We start from the raw sequence: 16,013 nt of genomic DNA on the forward strand, positions 1-16,013 counted from the left end.
ACGCGGGTAATGCTTTATGCAACTGACACAGATGTCCTAGTGCTAACGATTTACACCATCAGTCAGTTGGAAAATTGTGAACTGTGGCTAGCATTTGGACACGCCAAACATTTCAGGTATATACCAGCTCATTAGATAGCCACTCGTCTTTGCAAAGATGTGTCGTTTGGCCTTTTATATCTTCATGCATTGTCAGAATGCGATAATGTCTCTGCATTTGCAGGCATTGGCAAAAAGACAGCATTCACGCTATTCATTAAGCTCCCTCATCTTTTCCAGTATTTAACCGGTTGTCAAGTCCCTTAACATCTGTTGCAGATGAGGATTTCAAAGTTGTGGAACGAAAAAATTAGGGTCAATCCATGCTTGCGAATCCTGAGTTGCCTAATTCTAGTGAAAGGGATGGACCAAGAACAATGACACTCGGGTCCCATTTTAGAGTTCTCTTCCAGAAGCTGCCTAGAGTTGTAGAGAGCTTATCAAATGAAACTGTAAAATACCTGCTCTGGTAGATGGACATGCATCAAGGCACTCTGAACGCAGTTGTGCCATTGTGAGGGCCTTTGTGTAAGAGAATGATATGCATAATACGAGTATATACTCCAATTATTAGATACATTTTAGCATACACCCTATTATAAATAGGTTTATATGATATGAATATATGACTTAAGTGCGAATTACGGCTGTATAGAACTAATGGATTTATCTATAATACATTTCATGATATGTTTAGAAAATACCTGTATACATGAAAAACCAAGAATAGGGCCTCATTCCGAGTTTTGATCTACTGATCATTTTAGTTGTGTATAATTATGCATTAACCATTCCTGAACTGACTATTTAATTATCATTGTTAAGCAGACAATAACTACTATCGAATCTTACAAAAACAGAATTAAGATAACATATTCAAAACTAAAGTTGTTTAGACTTGATCAAGTTTATTTGTTAGCTAGTTTGTTTGTAATTGAAATATAATTATTTTATGATATATCATGCATTTGATATGAACTGATGTTTATGAATAGTTATGAAAAAATTAATATTATGTATAGTTTGGCTTAATCACGCTCTCATTTTACTCATACTCAATATTGAAGCTGATACTCAGTATTGAAGCTGATATACACTTAACAGTTATAAGTATGTTCCCATGTAGGGCCTCATATATTGCTTTAACCTTAATAATTAAATATGTAATACTTATGAGATATAAATTATGCGAAAATGATTAATTATTTTAAGATTTTTTATTGGTCCAGTGATTCAACATTATTTGCATTACTATTACTTTAGTATTCCCCATTAGGGGCCTCATTTATTTTTGCGGATGAATTATTCAGTTTTGCATTTAAAAAGTTGTAGGATATTTTATTAAGATCAATTTTGTTAAATATTCTATGTTAGCTCTATAAGTGGACATTTTTAAGCATTAAATGTCTATGTTAACCATTATTGTATTGTCCCCCTGTTAGGGCCTCATTTTGTAATTTTACTGTGTTTTTAGTATAAAATGTTTGATTTATTAAATATTGATACATCTTTAGATAAAGAAACAATAGTAAATGAAAAAAATCTTTATTGTTTTTGTTTTCTATCATGTTACTCAAAAATAAACAATTAAAACAGGGGCCCTTTTGGAGCCCCATTTTAGGGCATATAGAGTAATCCAATCGTGTGTCCTCACTTCTAATTGCATTCAACATACCTTAAAATGGTAGTATACAAAGTGTCATGCTTTCTTCACAAAGTTGAACATCTTTTTCCTATAACCTATTAACTAATTATTTAGCCAACACACAAAAAGTGTTTTGCCACTACAAAACGAGGCATTTAATTTTGTTGAAATTCACAATTCACACTCTAAATTTCTTACACTTAGTTTGTACTTATGTTTGTGATGTTATGTTTTGAACAAAAGCGAACTCAATGACATATGTTTCATACACTATTTAATTTATTTAGTAAACAACAAGTATAATACAGCATAAGATACAGTTTGTTAGCAAGACTTAGTAGTAACAAAGTTTATTATCTAAAACAAATTACCATGCTGTCTTTGAATCATGGAACAACAAGTAACAGCCGATTTATTAATTACACAATAAACAAGAAATCATATACATGTGTTTAATAAAAAAGCCAGCAGCTACTACTTAGATTTGCACTGTCTTACTAAAAATGATCACAACACGGTGGTCAAGTGACTTGTACATTCTTGTGGTAAGATTTTTAATAACTAGTAAAACATTTATTTGCAGGCACTGATTGTCATACGGACTAACTTAACATAGGAAATATGATACTTCTTAAAATATCTTTGACAACATTTGCATAGCTGCTTTTTGTTTACAGACAAACATGTATAGAATCTTGATAGTTCTAAAAAAGTTCACTTATGTCCATCCAAGAAAACCAATTATCATGATCACCATGGTTAAACATTGTAATCCTTGTATCACATAGTATCACATAGGATGGATGTCACATAGGATGGATGTTAGACCGCAATGACAACAATTATTTTAGTTGATACATCTATATTTGAGCTCGATTGTTCCGAATGCCATTGGCTTATAGATACACGCAGAAATAAGGCCAAGTAGCTTAACCAATGTGTCTGTGTTCAAATGCATTAACAATAACTTAAATGTAAAAATATTCATAATAACTTCAGTTCCCCATTTAAATATCTGACTAAAAGTACTTAACATTTATGCATCAGATTGGGGCTCAATGTAGAAATTTTGTTGTTTGTTGATTACATTTTATTTTCAAAACTCCTTTCCGATACTAATATTCCTTAACATTAAACATGTGCCTAATTTAATATCGCAACATCATGTCTGTGTGATATAGTTTAATCATACACAAATGTTTTTCTAATAATGCTTTAATAACTATTTCTAGCTTTTACTATGTTTATTCTATTTTCACTTAAAGGAACAATTATGCACATAAAATTGTTAAAACATTGTCTTAAATAGTTACATTCAGCATCTATGTAAACATAATCTATATTAAACAAACATTAACAACACAGTTCTGTTATTGAACATTGCAAATATATACAATAATATCACAAACTTAACATTGCTTTAAAGTGTGCACAATTATTTAACATATCCAGTCTCGTTAATATTAACACAAACAGTTTTAAATATGTGACTATAATGTCACAGTTTCCTTTTGTCTTGTGATTATACCTCTTTTAAGCATATGTATATTTATTAACATCATTTTCAAAGTAGGATTTGTCGTTTAACTGCACGGGATCTTCACAAACGTTCATATCAAGTATAATTTTAAATTTCAGAATAAACCTTACCAACAAACGATCTTGTAAAATCTTAGGCTTGCATATTTCAAAGGTTTGAACACAGTATACATAATAATCTTCCCATAAATATTCTATATATATATCGATACACCCATATGTACAATATATTTTCGGTTTAATATATTCGTGAAGACAACATTAATAAGCTTTGCACAACACACGTCCAGGTAAGATATCCAAGAACAGTCCAAACAGAAAAGATTGTTCCAGCGCCACCACATCCATTCTTAACCATATTGTACCTGGGTAATACTGAATATGACATCGATTCGGTGTCTTCGGTGTGCAGACGAATGCTTGTGTATTTTCCATAATGATCATTACTGATATTGAGCAGCGTTAAATGTCCGACTTTGGAAGTTAATTTCAATTTGTATTTTTCGGTTAGTGAGGAGTTCATGAAATAGCAGACGTCAAACGAAGAACAGCCTCCAATAGTAAACGTGTCATTGCTTTGTGAAAAAGTTATTTGAAAAGGTTGTTTCCCATCGAATTCAAGATTAATAGTTTCTCCATCGGTTGCATAAACTTCCCTGTGGAATAATGAGTACAAAGTAGGTCCTGGAAAAAAAAAGATCAACACGCGTCCATGTAATCTATTGAATTGACAGACATTGTTAAAATACACACACGAAACGTTAAATCTTGATCGAGTTTGATAGAAGATCTCGTACACTTTACAACATTTAATATATTAATCCAATAAGAAAAACGGGGCCTGTGAAATTCCTTGTGTTTCTCTGTTCAATAAAAGTGTGACAATTGGCAGGAGTATAAAGACATTGTCCAAAATACAAGAAATAAGAGTTGTCTAAATGGTGTGAGTGTTAAATATTTGTAAAGTGCCATGCATGATGGATCTTCAATGTGATTCTGTTTCATGTAAAGCCTAACTGGGCATTAACGGCTATTAATTAGTCATTAAAGGTTAAATTTAAATTTAATAAAATTAAACATAATTATACGAATAGTCAGCTACAGGAATCTAATGTGAAGCCCGATATAACTTGACGTTTAATTATGCTGTAACGTTATTCTGTAAGATGGGATTAGTATTATTTAGATTGCAAAGCAGTATTTTGGCCTCACTTTTATTTTTCTGTTTACATATGGAAAAGCAGCTTTAGACGAGCAAAAAGTATAATGCCGTCAGCATTTCGTTAAGTACACAAGGTTAAACGAATATGATAAACATGACAATAGTTTCATATAAAAATGCAATTTTAAATCAAAACTTACTACACTCCATCAGAATCAGCAACAGTAAAGTCAGTGTCATCTGAAAATACAAATATAAAAGTATGATTTTATAACAACGTTTAGCAATTTACCAACGTCTAAAAACATAGCAATAGATCGAAATATATCTATATTTCTAGTTGGTATTTGCTTGGTCAAGTATTGCACATATGATCCAATAAGAGTCATTTCAAACCGTTTGCTATTTAACATTGATATGACACTTGACACTATATCGAGCTAATATCGCGCAAGTGTCGCATGTCGACCGGTGTGGGAGTAATTTGTTCAACTGCAAGCACGGTGTTATGGTAACTTTTTCAGCTACAAGTAAATAATGGCTGAAAAGGTTACTATAAGTTCGTATCGTGCGTCGCTCAAATGTCGAGTGTCGCGCTCGAAGGTCGACACACGACAATTGAAGTCGACATGCGAAGCGTCACGCGACATTCATCGCGACGCACGATATGACAGTCGACAGTCAAGATTTTTTGCAATGTTTTTTTTTTGTAAAACCCAGCGCGATATGCGACACTCAAATCTTGACTGTCGCATGTCGACTTCAAATGTCGAGTGTCATATCGTGCGTCGCTTGAATGTCGTTCGTCGACCTCGAAGGTCGACACGCGACAATCAACTTGGCCCTATCTGGATTCCGTAAAAAACATGTATGTGGTTGACCTTGTGTTAAACGATTCCAATACACTTCTCTGGTTAGGCTTTTTGCCTTTTATCTGTGATCCTAGCCCGATATATCGAAGGGTTAGAGCCAGAACGTGATAAGTGCACTTTTTATCAAAAAGCACTTTTTTGCAAGTTTAGAAAGTTATTCCAATGCTCTTCAATTTGCACCATTTCCCAGAATCATAGCTTGGATACAGCATGATTTATCCGACAGAACCAAGGTGCATTAAGTGCTTTTCGACAAATCCGGTGTATGCCAGAATGCTTTATATCCATTTCATGATTGCAAGAAAGTTTTAAGTGCACTTAAGTATTTTTAGCACAATATGTTTTCATACATATTGAGAGGAAATACATTTGCCAAAAGGATTTAAGTGCACTTAAATCATTTTAACATAAGCCAGTTTTGCCCCTTATTCAAGGTAAAAAACAAATAAGAAGCCCTTACATTGTAAAGGAATTACTGTATCTGGTTTATATCAACACGAATACACAAACTTGTGTGCTAATTAGTAATAAGATAGGGAAATATATGACTTTATCGGTGTTTATGTTGATTAAAGACATTGTTCTTCCACTAAGATGGTAAAATAATATCAATAAGTTCATTCTTATGGAAAGAAGATGTTTTCAAAGAAAACTACTTTTATAGTAAAAGGTAAGTTGTTCAGTATTACGTTTGTGTCTATTATAATTAAAATACTAAAATGCTTCAAATTTGGACTTGAAAGCGCAGAAAGAAATCACTGCCTATCTTTTGAGATTTTGCAGTAGTAAATTTTATTTTTGCATTACATGTTTATGTCTCTCTGACTTCAGTGCCACTCTATATGTTCGCTATAGACAGGTTTTATTGCAAAGGTATAATTTATAGTGATAGCATTCAAGCAGTTCATTACACATTGAAAGTTTGAAAAAGCCTGTTAAAAGCTGCGCATGTATTAACTTTCTGTCTTATAAATGTTTATTATACCAAAGTAGTTCTTATAATTTTACCAAGCGTTTTCAAAGGCCGAATCTTTTTTTTAAACAAATCATCCTAAAATATGAAGCAATAGGGCCTTGAACTCCTACAACATTCTTTACAGCATGGCAATATCAGAAGAAGACTTGGAAGAGATTTTAAATATATTGGATTCAGTGATGAAATGAAAGAAGAAACCATACCAGAGATTGTGGCTACCAAGACCGATACAGAAGGCTATAGTATTCACCATCCATTGATCACAGAGGATATAGAAACCAATGATGAAGAACTAAAGTCAAGCAATATGCCATTAAGCCAATGTAAAAAAGTGGACAGTGATTCTGGCAGTGATTTAAAAATTGCTCTGGCAAAGCTTATTCAAAAGAGATATTTGAGAACTAAAAGGGTCTTTATTCAGTCAAGTATTACTGAAAATGAATCAGACTTGGATGACGATGTGAGAGATCCAACATATAAGGTACACCAGAAAGATTTGAACAATTCTGATTCAGACACAGATTCATACGAAATCAAAATTCCAAATTAATGGCAAAAAGTCAAAACCAAAATATCAGGTTGCAAAAAATATTTGACGAATCGTATTAGAGATAAGAAATGGAAAAGAAAACAAACTGCTCTATCGAGCAAAAAGCGTGTGACTCCAGGAAGACCTTATGTCTATCATGCAATACCTAAAGCAAAACAGGAAAGTTACAAAACAAATAGAGCAAGAACTCTTTTCAAGGAATCACATCGGCAAAATATAGATGCTCTGCTTGCAAGAAACGGATTAAAAAGGAAAGATGTGGACGGTGATGGCAATTGCCTGCTCAGTGCCATCAATATGTCAACAAATGAGTTCCCTACGCCCCAAAATCTTAGACAAAAACTGTGTGATCATTTTAGTGAAAATCCACAGACATATATGGCATTTTTAGTTTCTGAAAGACATTCTTGTCAAAATGAAAAACAAAGAATGTACACTGAGCAAATCAGTTACTTAAGTGAAGAAGGTCATTTGCCGAATGATCTTGCTGACGCAATGCCACTTGCTTTAGCAAATTTGTTAGGGAGGACTCTGAAAATTTATTGCAGTAACCGAGTTAATCTAGTCTATGAAATACAACTATATTTATCTACACAAGAAAGAGAAGAGAAGGATGCAATCAATCTAGCTTTATTTCAAATACCTGGTTTTGAACATTATGATGCATGTTTCAATTTAGAAGGTAGTAAGCACCTTTAAGAAACACCAGAGACATCTTTGCAAGAAACTAGGAGAGTAACACCGCCATCGATGTCATCTTCAACTTTGGAAACTTTGGAAAGAGTTCAAATAACACCAATACAGCAGGCTTGTTACATCAGTCAAATTAATATTAACAGAAAGAGGAAGAGAGTTGATGAACCTGCAAAGTGGAAGAAGAGCAGGAGAAAACACCGACGTGTACATGGCCTTGACTTTGTAAGTACAGATGGAAAGCAAGTGCCAGGAAAGAAATTAAAACATGTCACATGCAATTGAAGATTTAAATGTAAAGATATCTTCTCACTTGATGAAAGCAACAGAATCTTCCAAGATTACTGGAGCCTATGTTCATATCAACATCAGAAGAACGTCTTATGTTCAAACATAACGGCATAGGGTGTTACGACTAATCTGATTTGACGTTTCACTTGCAACGTGAAGAATGCGGAAAACCTAATTGGTCAATATTCCAGTGATCATAAATTGGAGAAATGGTGGGTGGGCGAAAATGAGACCTCCTTAAAATAAGTGCATCCACAGTATGACGTCATTGGAATTTGCGTTTGAAAACGTCAAACTTTATGTTTAAAAGTATGGACTGGTGGACAAAACATTTAAATAAAACATAATTTTTTTCTATTTCTAATGATTTATGACAAACACATGTTTTGTGGATATTCTGAAGACATAGAATATTATAATAATTGTTCGTATATTTTTACTGTAGTGAATAACATAGAATCTTTGAATTTTTCATTAAAACCAACTTTTATTTGAATAACATAAATATTTACTCAAATTAAAATATAAGGCGTTGGTTAAAACTAAACCCATACACACCAGAGTAGGTAAGCAGCTAGAAATTCTCGCATGATTTCTTTGCTTCCTCAACTGATTTTTTCTCCTTGCAGTATTTCATGTAACATTATGCAGTCAACTTGTTGACTGCAATTGACGAACACATATTTTTTTTTATAGAAAATGTTTAAAGATATATTCTTGTTCTGTAATAAAATCCCTTATCAGTAAAACACGGACCAATATATTCCACACATGTTGCAAACTGACACAGATTGAGCAATATTTAAAGGAAACGTTCTTGATTGTTCTTATAGATGCCCTGTGTTAGTGTCTTTTTCTTTACAGATTAAGATGGAACAATAGTACATAAATTGGTCAAAGAGTTCGAAGTATATTTTAACAAATATTATTAATATAAATATAATTATTATTAAAATATAGATTAAAAAAATATCTAGCTCTCTGATGTACAGTGGCATAGAGGTGACATTGACTCCTCTTTTTTATAAAATGCACTCCTCTTTTTTTCTATCTCGTTCCCACGACATACAAACTAGAGGGAACGAGTAAAGTGTGTCGTGCGAATGCCTTATTAAGTCGAGAGAACGAGATACAAAAAGGAGTTCAAAACTAAATAAATGAGGAGTGCAATAAAAAAAGAGCAGTGCATTAAATAAAGGAGTACATTACACAATTTACTGCACCGCTCTTTTTTTTGTTGCACTCCTGTTTAATTTAGTTTTGCATTTCTCTTTTGTCTATCTCGATCGTTCCCTTTACTTAGTAAGACGTTCCCACAGCATAGCTAACTCGTTCCCACGAGTAAGTAAGTCGTTCCATTGAGTAAGTTAAAATGTTCTCTTCTTTTGTTTAATGCACCCCTCCTATATTTACTGCACCGTTCTTATTTTGATTGCACGCCTCTTTCATTTAGTTGTGCACTCGTCTTGTTTTTCTATTATTTTCACTCGTCTTAGCAGACTGTTCCCTCGAGTTAGTAGGTCGTTCTATCAAGTAAGTATGTCGTTGGAACGAAATAGAAAAAACGAGGAGTGCAATGTAAAACAAGAGGAGTGATGAACAAAAAGGAGTGAATGTCACCTCTATGCCACTGTACTAATGATGATCAATGCATGCATCTTGCTGGAACATTTTGAACAACGTTGATTGAGAATCATCCATTGATCATTTATGTGAAGGTTTGTTCGAATCTGCCCAGTGTTTGAATTGAAGATTTGAAACTGATTGTAAACAACACAAAGAGAGGCCAATTACCACATTAGCTAAAGTAGAGGACCAAAATACAAGATGCACGGCAAGTACTAAAGCACAGAAGATTAAAAAGTATGCAGTCGACGAAATTGTGATCAACCTTCAACTTAGGTTAGTCTCGGTTAATCTCTCAATGTTGTTCTACAAATAATGTGAACCTCGTTTTGTGACCAGCTTTTACCACTGCATTCAAATTTAAACAACTGCTGTAGAGAATCACTATGCATTTACAACATAGGCATCAATTTACACAACCTAAGTGACAAGGCGGTTCAGAATATAACAAGTTATAAGTAGTCTTTGATCTATCTAAGTGTTTTAAATGGTGAAGTCCCTTGAGTGCGGAATGTTAAGACTCCAGGATCATAATTAACAAGGATGTTAGTCAACATATATAATATGAAACCTATTGGCTTTGCATTTTGAATGCGCTGATGTTTAATATTATGTTGATATTTATAAAATCTAGATAAACCATGCGATCCTAAACCATTTCGGCTATGTTTCACTTGACTAAGTTAAAACAATCAAAGCATTTATAGTGTTCATAAGCTTTTTCTAAGAGTTGACATGGTAACCTAAGTTTTAAATACACTTTACTTAGATTTCATCTTTGTTGTGATAGTGTGATGATACTTATTCTTACCAAATTTCATCAACATTTAGTCATAAGGGTAAATTCTACAACTTTCGCGTAACCTTTAACCCGTTGACTAGGGTTTTGATAACATTTGACCCAAATTTTACCTTGACCTAAATATTGTAGATTTAAACATTTTTACTTCTATATTTTATTTGGCCTTATCCGAAAATCGGAGTTTCCTTTACTAGATCTGTACTGTAACTGTGCTCTACTTTGCTGTCGGTGTCATGAACTGTAATGAAATCCTTGTAGGTCCCGACTTAGATGGCAAGAAAGTCTTTAACTTTGCATGTTTTGTTGATTTACCCAGACAAAATGGACATGGGTTAATTAGAAGCGAATTAATAATTGTCTTCGTGAGGTAATCACCAACGGTTTGGAGTTCCGATGATTGGAATTAATAACAAGCATCAGAATAACAAACCTTTGGTTATTACATTAACAAACAACGTTAGATTTATATAATTTTAAAAGTAACATGATTTGTTATACATAATACGCCTTTTTTCCACAAAACAATACATACATGTGTTTTCATGACGACAACACACTAAAATTATAATAATTTTGTTAGGTTCATTAAGATTATTTGAGATAATTACATTCAATAAAAATATTAAGCTAATCATGCAAAATGTATACCAAGTAAACAGGTTTGGGAACTTACATATGAAAATTGTACTACTTAAATGTGGTTCACTGGGCCGAATGCAGAAATGATATGTTTGTCAAACGTCTCATGTATCACATATTTAAAGGGGCATATTTACTGAACTGAACATCGGTGAATTTTTTAAATTACCATCAAAACAGAGCGCTCTCTTTCCTTTTTCGTGAAGTAAAAGTAAGACGCTCAATTTTTTGAAAACATAGTCCCACAAATTTCAAAATTGTGAGAAATTTAGTCACAAACTCTTCAAAAATTTACTAACACTATTCACATACTTGAAGAAATTGTAAAATTATGTTTTTTATGCATAGGTATAGTAAAATATTTTCATTGGCTGGGCACTTTTGCTTTCCATACATCATATGAACAACACAATTCTGACAGGTTAACTGTATCGTCAATGATCCACAGTTAATACCATGTCACATGCGCATAGGATTCCCTACACATCATACTATTTACAATATTTGAAATTAAAATGCATTTCATGAAAATAAAATTTAATCAATTTAAAAAGAAATTATTCAAACTTTAAACAACATTTACACATTTAAACGGATAACAATACGAAAATCTACTCAAAATTGCTGCCCTTGCCTCGCTCTCTGCCAGTACTACATTACTCGAGTGTTTTCACTTTCGTCACATCTTTCTGATTCAAGGTATTTTCGTTGTAAAAGTGCATGCTAAAATCTTACTGTGATTTCTTTAAAGTGACTCCACATTCGAACAAATCTGGATCTCCGCCCATGCTGACTTTTTTAAACAAAGAATTTCAAGTTTTACTATACAATTTACTAATGGTGTTATGCACTGGTGTTGTTTATTAGCCTAGCTTACGTTTCACCAGTAGCATACTTTTAATTACTTAACAACAAGCAAATTGGTTGAATTGGTACCCCTCTTCTCCGCATTTATATATAGACACATATGAAATTTCATGTTAAAATTTTTAAAATAGTTTATGAGATACAGCCCTAAAATGTTTGTGACAGACAGACGGATGGATTGTACTTTTGAATATAAAATGTCTGTTAAATGTCAAACAATTTACAAAGGCTGTTTTTGTTAAATAGTGTGGATATATTAGATTTTATGAAATGCTTGTGCCAAAATTGTGCGATGGCTGACCCAGGCTAATGCAAATAAGGAAAAAAAACTACAACACTTACAGGTTTTGATTGCAGAATAACTTCATAATTTATTGCAGTATAACCACATGATTTATCGCACATTAACCTTTATTTTTAAACTCTGTCTACATAATAAAGGTAAGGGTGGTGGAATAATGATAATTAATTAAAGCAAAGTTAAACATGATTCTGTAAATTACAGTGGAATTGCAAACTTGTTAAAATCCACTTTATACTGCAATTTGAACCAACATTTTTGCTCATGCCATTTTAATAAGGCAACAGGAAATTATTGCTTATATTGAGGTATAACAACCATTGACAACAAATGATAACACTTTTATGTGCAGAAATTTGCAAGTACTATACTGCCATATATGGTCTAGGAGATAACATAGCGCATTTATGTATTCTATATGATTAATCTATACATGTAAGTCAATTACAAATAATTTGCAAAGTATCTTGTGGAGCTTGCTTAAAACATTGTATAATAAGTGTACGAACTGAATCTTTCATACTCAAAATACTTATTCCAAGTATATAGTCACAATGATGGTATTGTTTAGCTGAGTGTGTCTTTCAGAAATCACTTTCAGTTTCAATTAAACATTTCTCATTATTAAAAAAATCTTCCTTGTTAAGGAGAACACTCCTAGTTATTAACTAGTGGTTGAAGTATGCTTACGTGACTCTGTATTGAACCACTTGAGAACAATCTACTATTGATCCTCCTCCAGTCTGAATGTTAAATTATTAAAAGTGTTTTTTAGAAGAAAGCATAACAAAATTTCAATCTAAAAGTTTTTTTAATAGACCAAACAATGTCTAGCTTAAATATTTCATGTAAAATAAAATGTAGCCTTCATACTGAAATCTGCAAACGAAATTAAAAACTATTACATACAAATGAGAAAAAATGTGAACAATACAAATAAAGAAAACAATAAGTTTATTAAGAACAAGAATCCATTCAAGGGATTCGACAATACTCTGAATGTTCAGGTGTTACTTTCCGCCCAAGTCGTACAAAACTAGTATACAGACACTGATTTTCCATGACACATGTTTGGACACAGACAAATCAAATATAGATTATCACCAACATTTTAATATACTTAATACTTTAACAATAGTACTAAGTATCATAATTTAATGAAGCACCTATATATTTATCAATACTGGAAAAATGACAAACAGCCATAATTCTGCATAAATTGATTGAATCAACAATTCCTGCCATTATGATCAATTATGCTTGCTCTTTCTTCAGCTGTTGAGTGAAATTTGCAAAGCATTTAAAGAGAGGTTGAGTTGAAGAAAATATGTTTATAATAATTATTTAGTCTATAAAAGAAACTATAAATGTGTCGCAGACACTGATGTCCCCCCATGGCACATGTTTTGACACAAACAAATCCACTATGATATTCCACAAACGGAAAAATCACAAAGGTCGATAACTCAGATAAAATTGGTAACTGTCAAAATGCCTTTCTTAAGGATCATATTCACATATGATCAGCTCAGAATGGAACTTGTTCACTCCCGGAGATTTCCCGAATTGGGAAAATTGTGCGCAAAAGAAAACTGAAATTAGGAAAAATTCAAAAGTGTTCATAAAAGTGTTTCAATATAATATTTTCAAAGGTTCAACCTATAGAGCGGAATTTGAAGATAATTGAAATGTTAAGACTTATTAAAAAAATCTTTTTTTGAAACTTTCATTTGGGAATTTTTATGTCCCATTTGGAAAACATATATATTGTCCCCATACCGGATCCAAATTTGAACAAAAACACTGATACCATAGCAGGACAAAGAGGGTTGGTAAATTGTCTTCTATGCCCCTGAGTTTTGCATTATATATTTATTCGGACAAAAATACCCATTCTTTGTTCGATATTAACTCTATCATTATAAATAAACTGTACTGTGAATAATGCGATGATATAACGCCCCATATTAACATCAGTAAAATACCGCCCCATATTAACATCAGTGAATTACCACCCCATATTAACATCAGTGAAATACCACCCCATATTAACATCAGTGAAATACCACCCCATATTAACATCTGTGAAACACCGCCACATATTTACATCAGTGCAATACCACCACATATTAACATCAGTGAAATACCAACCCATATTTACATCAGTGAATTACAAACCCATATTTACATCAGCGAAATACCACCGCATATTTACATCAGTGAAATACCACCCCATATTTACATCAGTGAATTATCACCCCATATTTACAATTTACATCAGTGAAATACCACTCCATATTTACATCAGTGAATTACCACCGCATATTTACATCAGTGAAATACCACGCCATATTTACATCAGTGAAATACCACGTTATATTTACATCAGTGACATATCACTTCATATTTACATCTGTGAAGAAAACCTCAATCTTTAATGTTAATTTTTCGTAGAGACCCCTCCTTATTCATATATAACATCAATGTAAGTATTTAAGCATTGTAGGAAGCGTAAATGATGTTATATGGAATGCATAAAATTTAACTAACCCTTTCCCATTCAAAGCAAAGTGCAAATGGCTATGTACAAACAGCCTAAAACCAGAACAGCCTGCCTTTAAAACTTGCATCTTGTTAGATAGGTTTTTAATTTAATATTATTTTCTAAGGGACTGCAAATGTGTACAAAATAAGTATCTAAGCGGTAAAGGGTTAAACAAGAGATTGGACTCTGCATTAGTCTGAGCCGATTGTAGGCCAGCGTAAACAGCAACATGAGGTAAGGTTAGAGTGGGTGCGTTTATAGTGTTCAAGGACAACATCCATGCAAGTATGAAAGATTTGTAGGAAACATAAATGATATTCTATGAAATGTGTCATTTTGTGTTAACCGTGTAGAGAAGGAAGGATGGGTCAATCAATATATACCTCACAGTCAGTCAATGCCGGGGAATACAATACACAATATTTTCGGATAGGGTCTACTTTTAAATATATTAATGTTAGTACCACACACAATTTGGTGTCACAATCAATCAATATCAACGGAAATAACCACTTGTGAGGAGCAGATCTGGTAAACGAAAGGGCATACTTAAATGTTGACTGTGAAGGACTGATAGTTAAGTATTGCTTTTATAAACATCCTAGTTCATAGATACAATAACAACCAAATTAAACACGATAAGTGTTTACAACTTACAGATATATCAGATAGTCACTAAAAAATTGTCCTATGTATATATCGCTCCGGTTTCATACAAACATTGCTAATTTTGACCGGAAAACACTAGTTAGACTGCCACGATCATGCTGACAAGCAAAATGTAGAAAGGCAACATACATGTTATAATATTATCTGCAACATAACACTTTTTTAAATTGCCATACCCTTAAGGATGTTTATAATTGATTGTTAATATGTGTATGACACGGAAATTTTGCCTAACTGCTCCAATGGTATTTTCTTTGGTTAAAAACAATAAACCAAATAGAAATGTAATGAAATAGATTGTGGGTAAATGACATGTATTAACGTACAAGAATAAGGTCTATGCCCTGCAATTGTGTTACCTTCAAGCACTTAAGCAATATGTCAGAGGAAGATATAACGTTACTATTTGAAAAACTCGCATATCAATAAGAACAACGAATGAACGCAAAATCAAATGTATATATCACTTTAAAAACTTTTTTTGTCAAGGAATGAATGGCCATGATTTTGTTTTAATATGCAGAGAACACATGGACCTGATTGGTGTATTATTGTATTAAGCAGTGAACACATTGACCTCATTGTTGCATTATAAAGATAACACATTGACCTGATTTTTTACTATGCAGCAAACACAATAATCTGATTGCATTACGAAGCGAACACATGTATCTGACTGTTGAATTATGCAGCAAACAGATTGACCTGATTGTGTTGCATTTTGCAGCCAACGCATTGACCTGGGTGTTGCATAATGAAGCAAACACATTCTCCTGATTTAGTTGTATTATGCAATG

General features: G+C 32.8%; 1 protein-coding gene across 5 annotated transcripts in view; it reads right to left on the minus strand.

The window, feature by feature from the left end:
• Window positions 1–1,941: 1,941 nt before the first annotated feature.
• Window positions 1,942–16,013, minus strand: part of LOC127858871 (uncharacterized) — a 40,405-nt gene continuing 26,333 nt past the window's right edge. For 4 of the 5 annotated variants that reach the window (XR_008039144.1, XR_008039142.1, XR_008039143.1 and 1 more), the window contains exons 2-3: window positions 4,586–4,625; window positions 1,942–3,907 (exon numbers count right to left, since the gene is read on the minus strand). Coding sequence is in view for 1 of the 5 variants with exons in the window: in XM_052396209.1 (XP_052252169.1) it covers window positions 3,462–3,907; window positions 4,586–4,625 (486 nt within the window). In the remaining 4 variants the exon portion in view is untranslated. Of the gene's footprint in view, window positions 3,908–4,585; window positions 4,626–8,325; window positions 8,435–16,013 lie in introns of those variants that run through there. The other variant, XR_008039145.1, reaches the window with a different exon arrangement.

This window comes from Dreissena polymorpha, chromosome 14 (genome assembly GCF_020536995.1).
Source record: "Dreissena polymorpha isolate Duluth1 chromosome 14, UMN_Dpol_1.0, whole genome shotgun sequence".
Lineage (NCBI taxonomy): Eukaryota > Metazoa > Mollusca > Bivalvia > Myida > Dreissenidae > Dreissena > Dreissena polymorpha.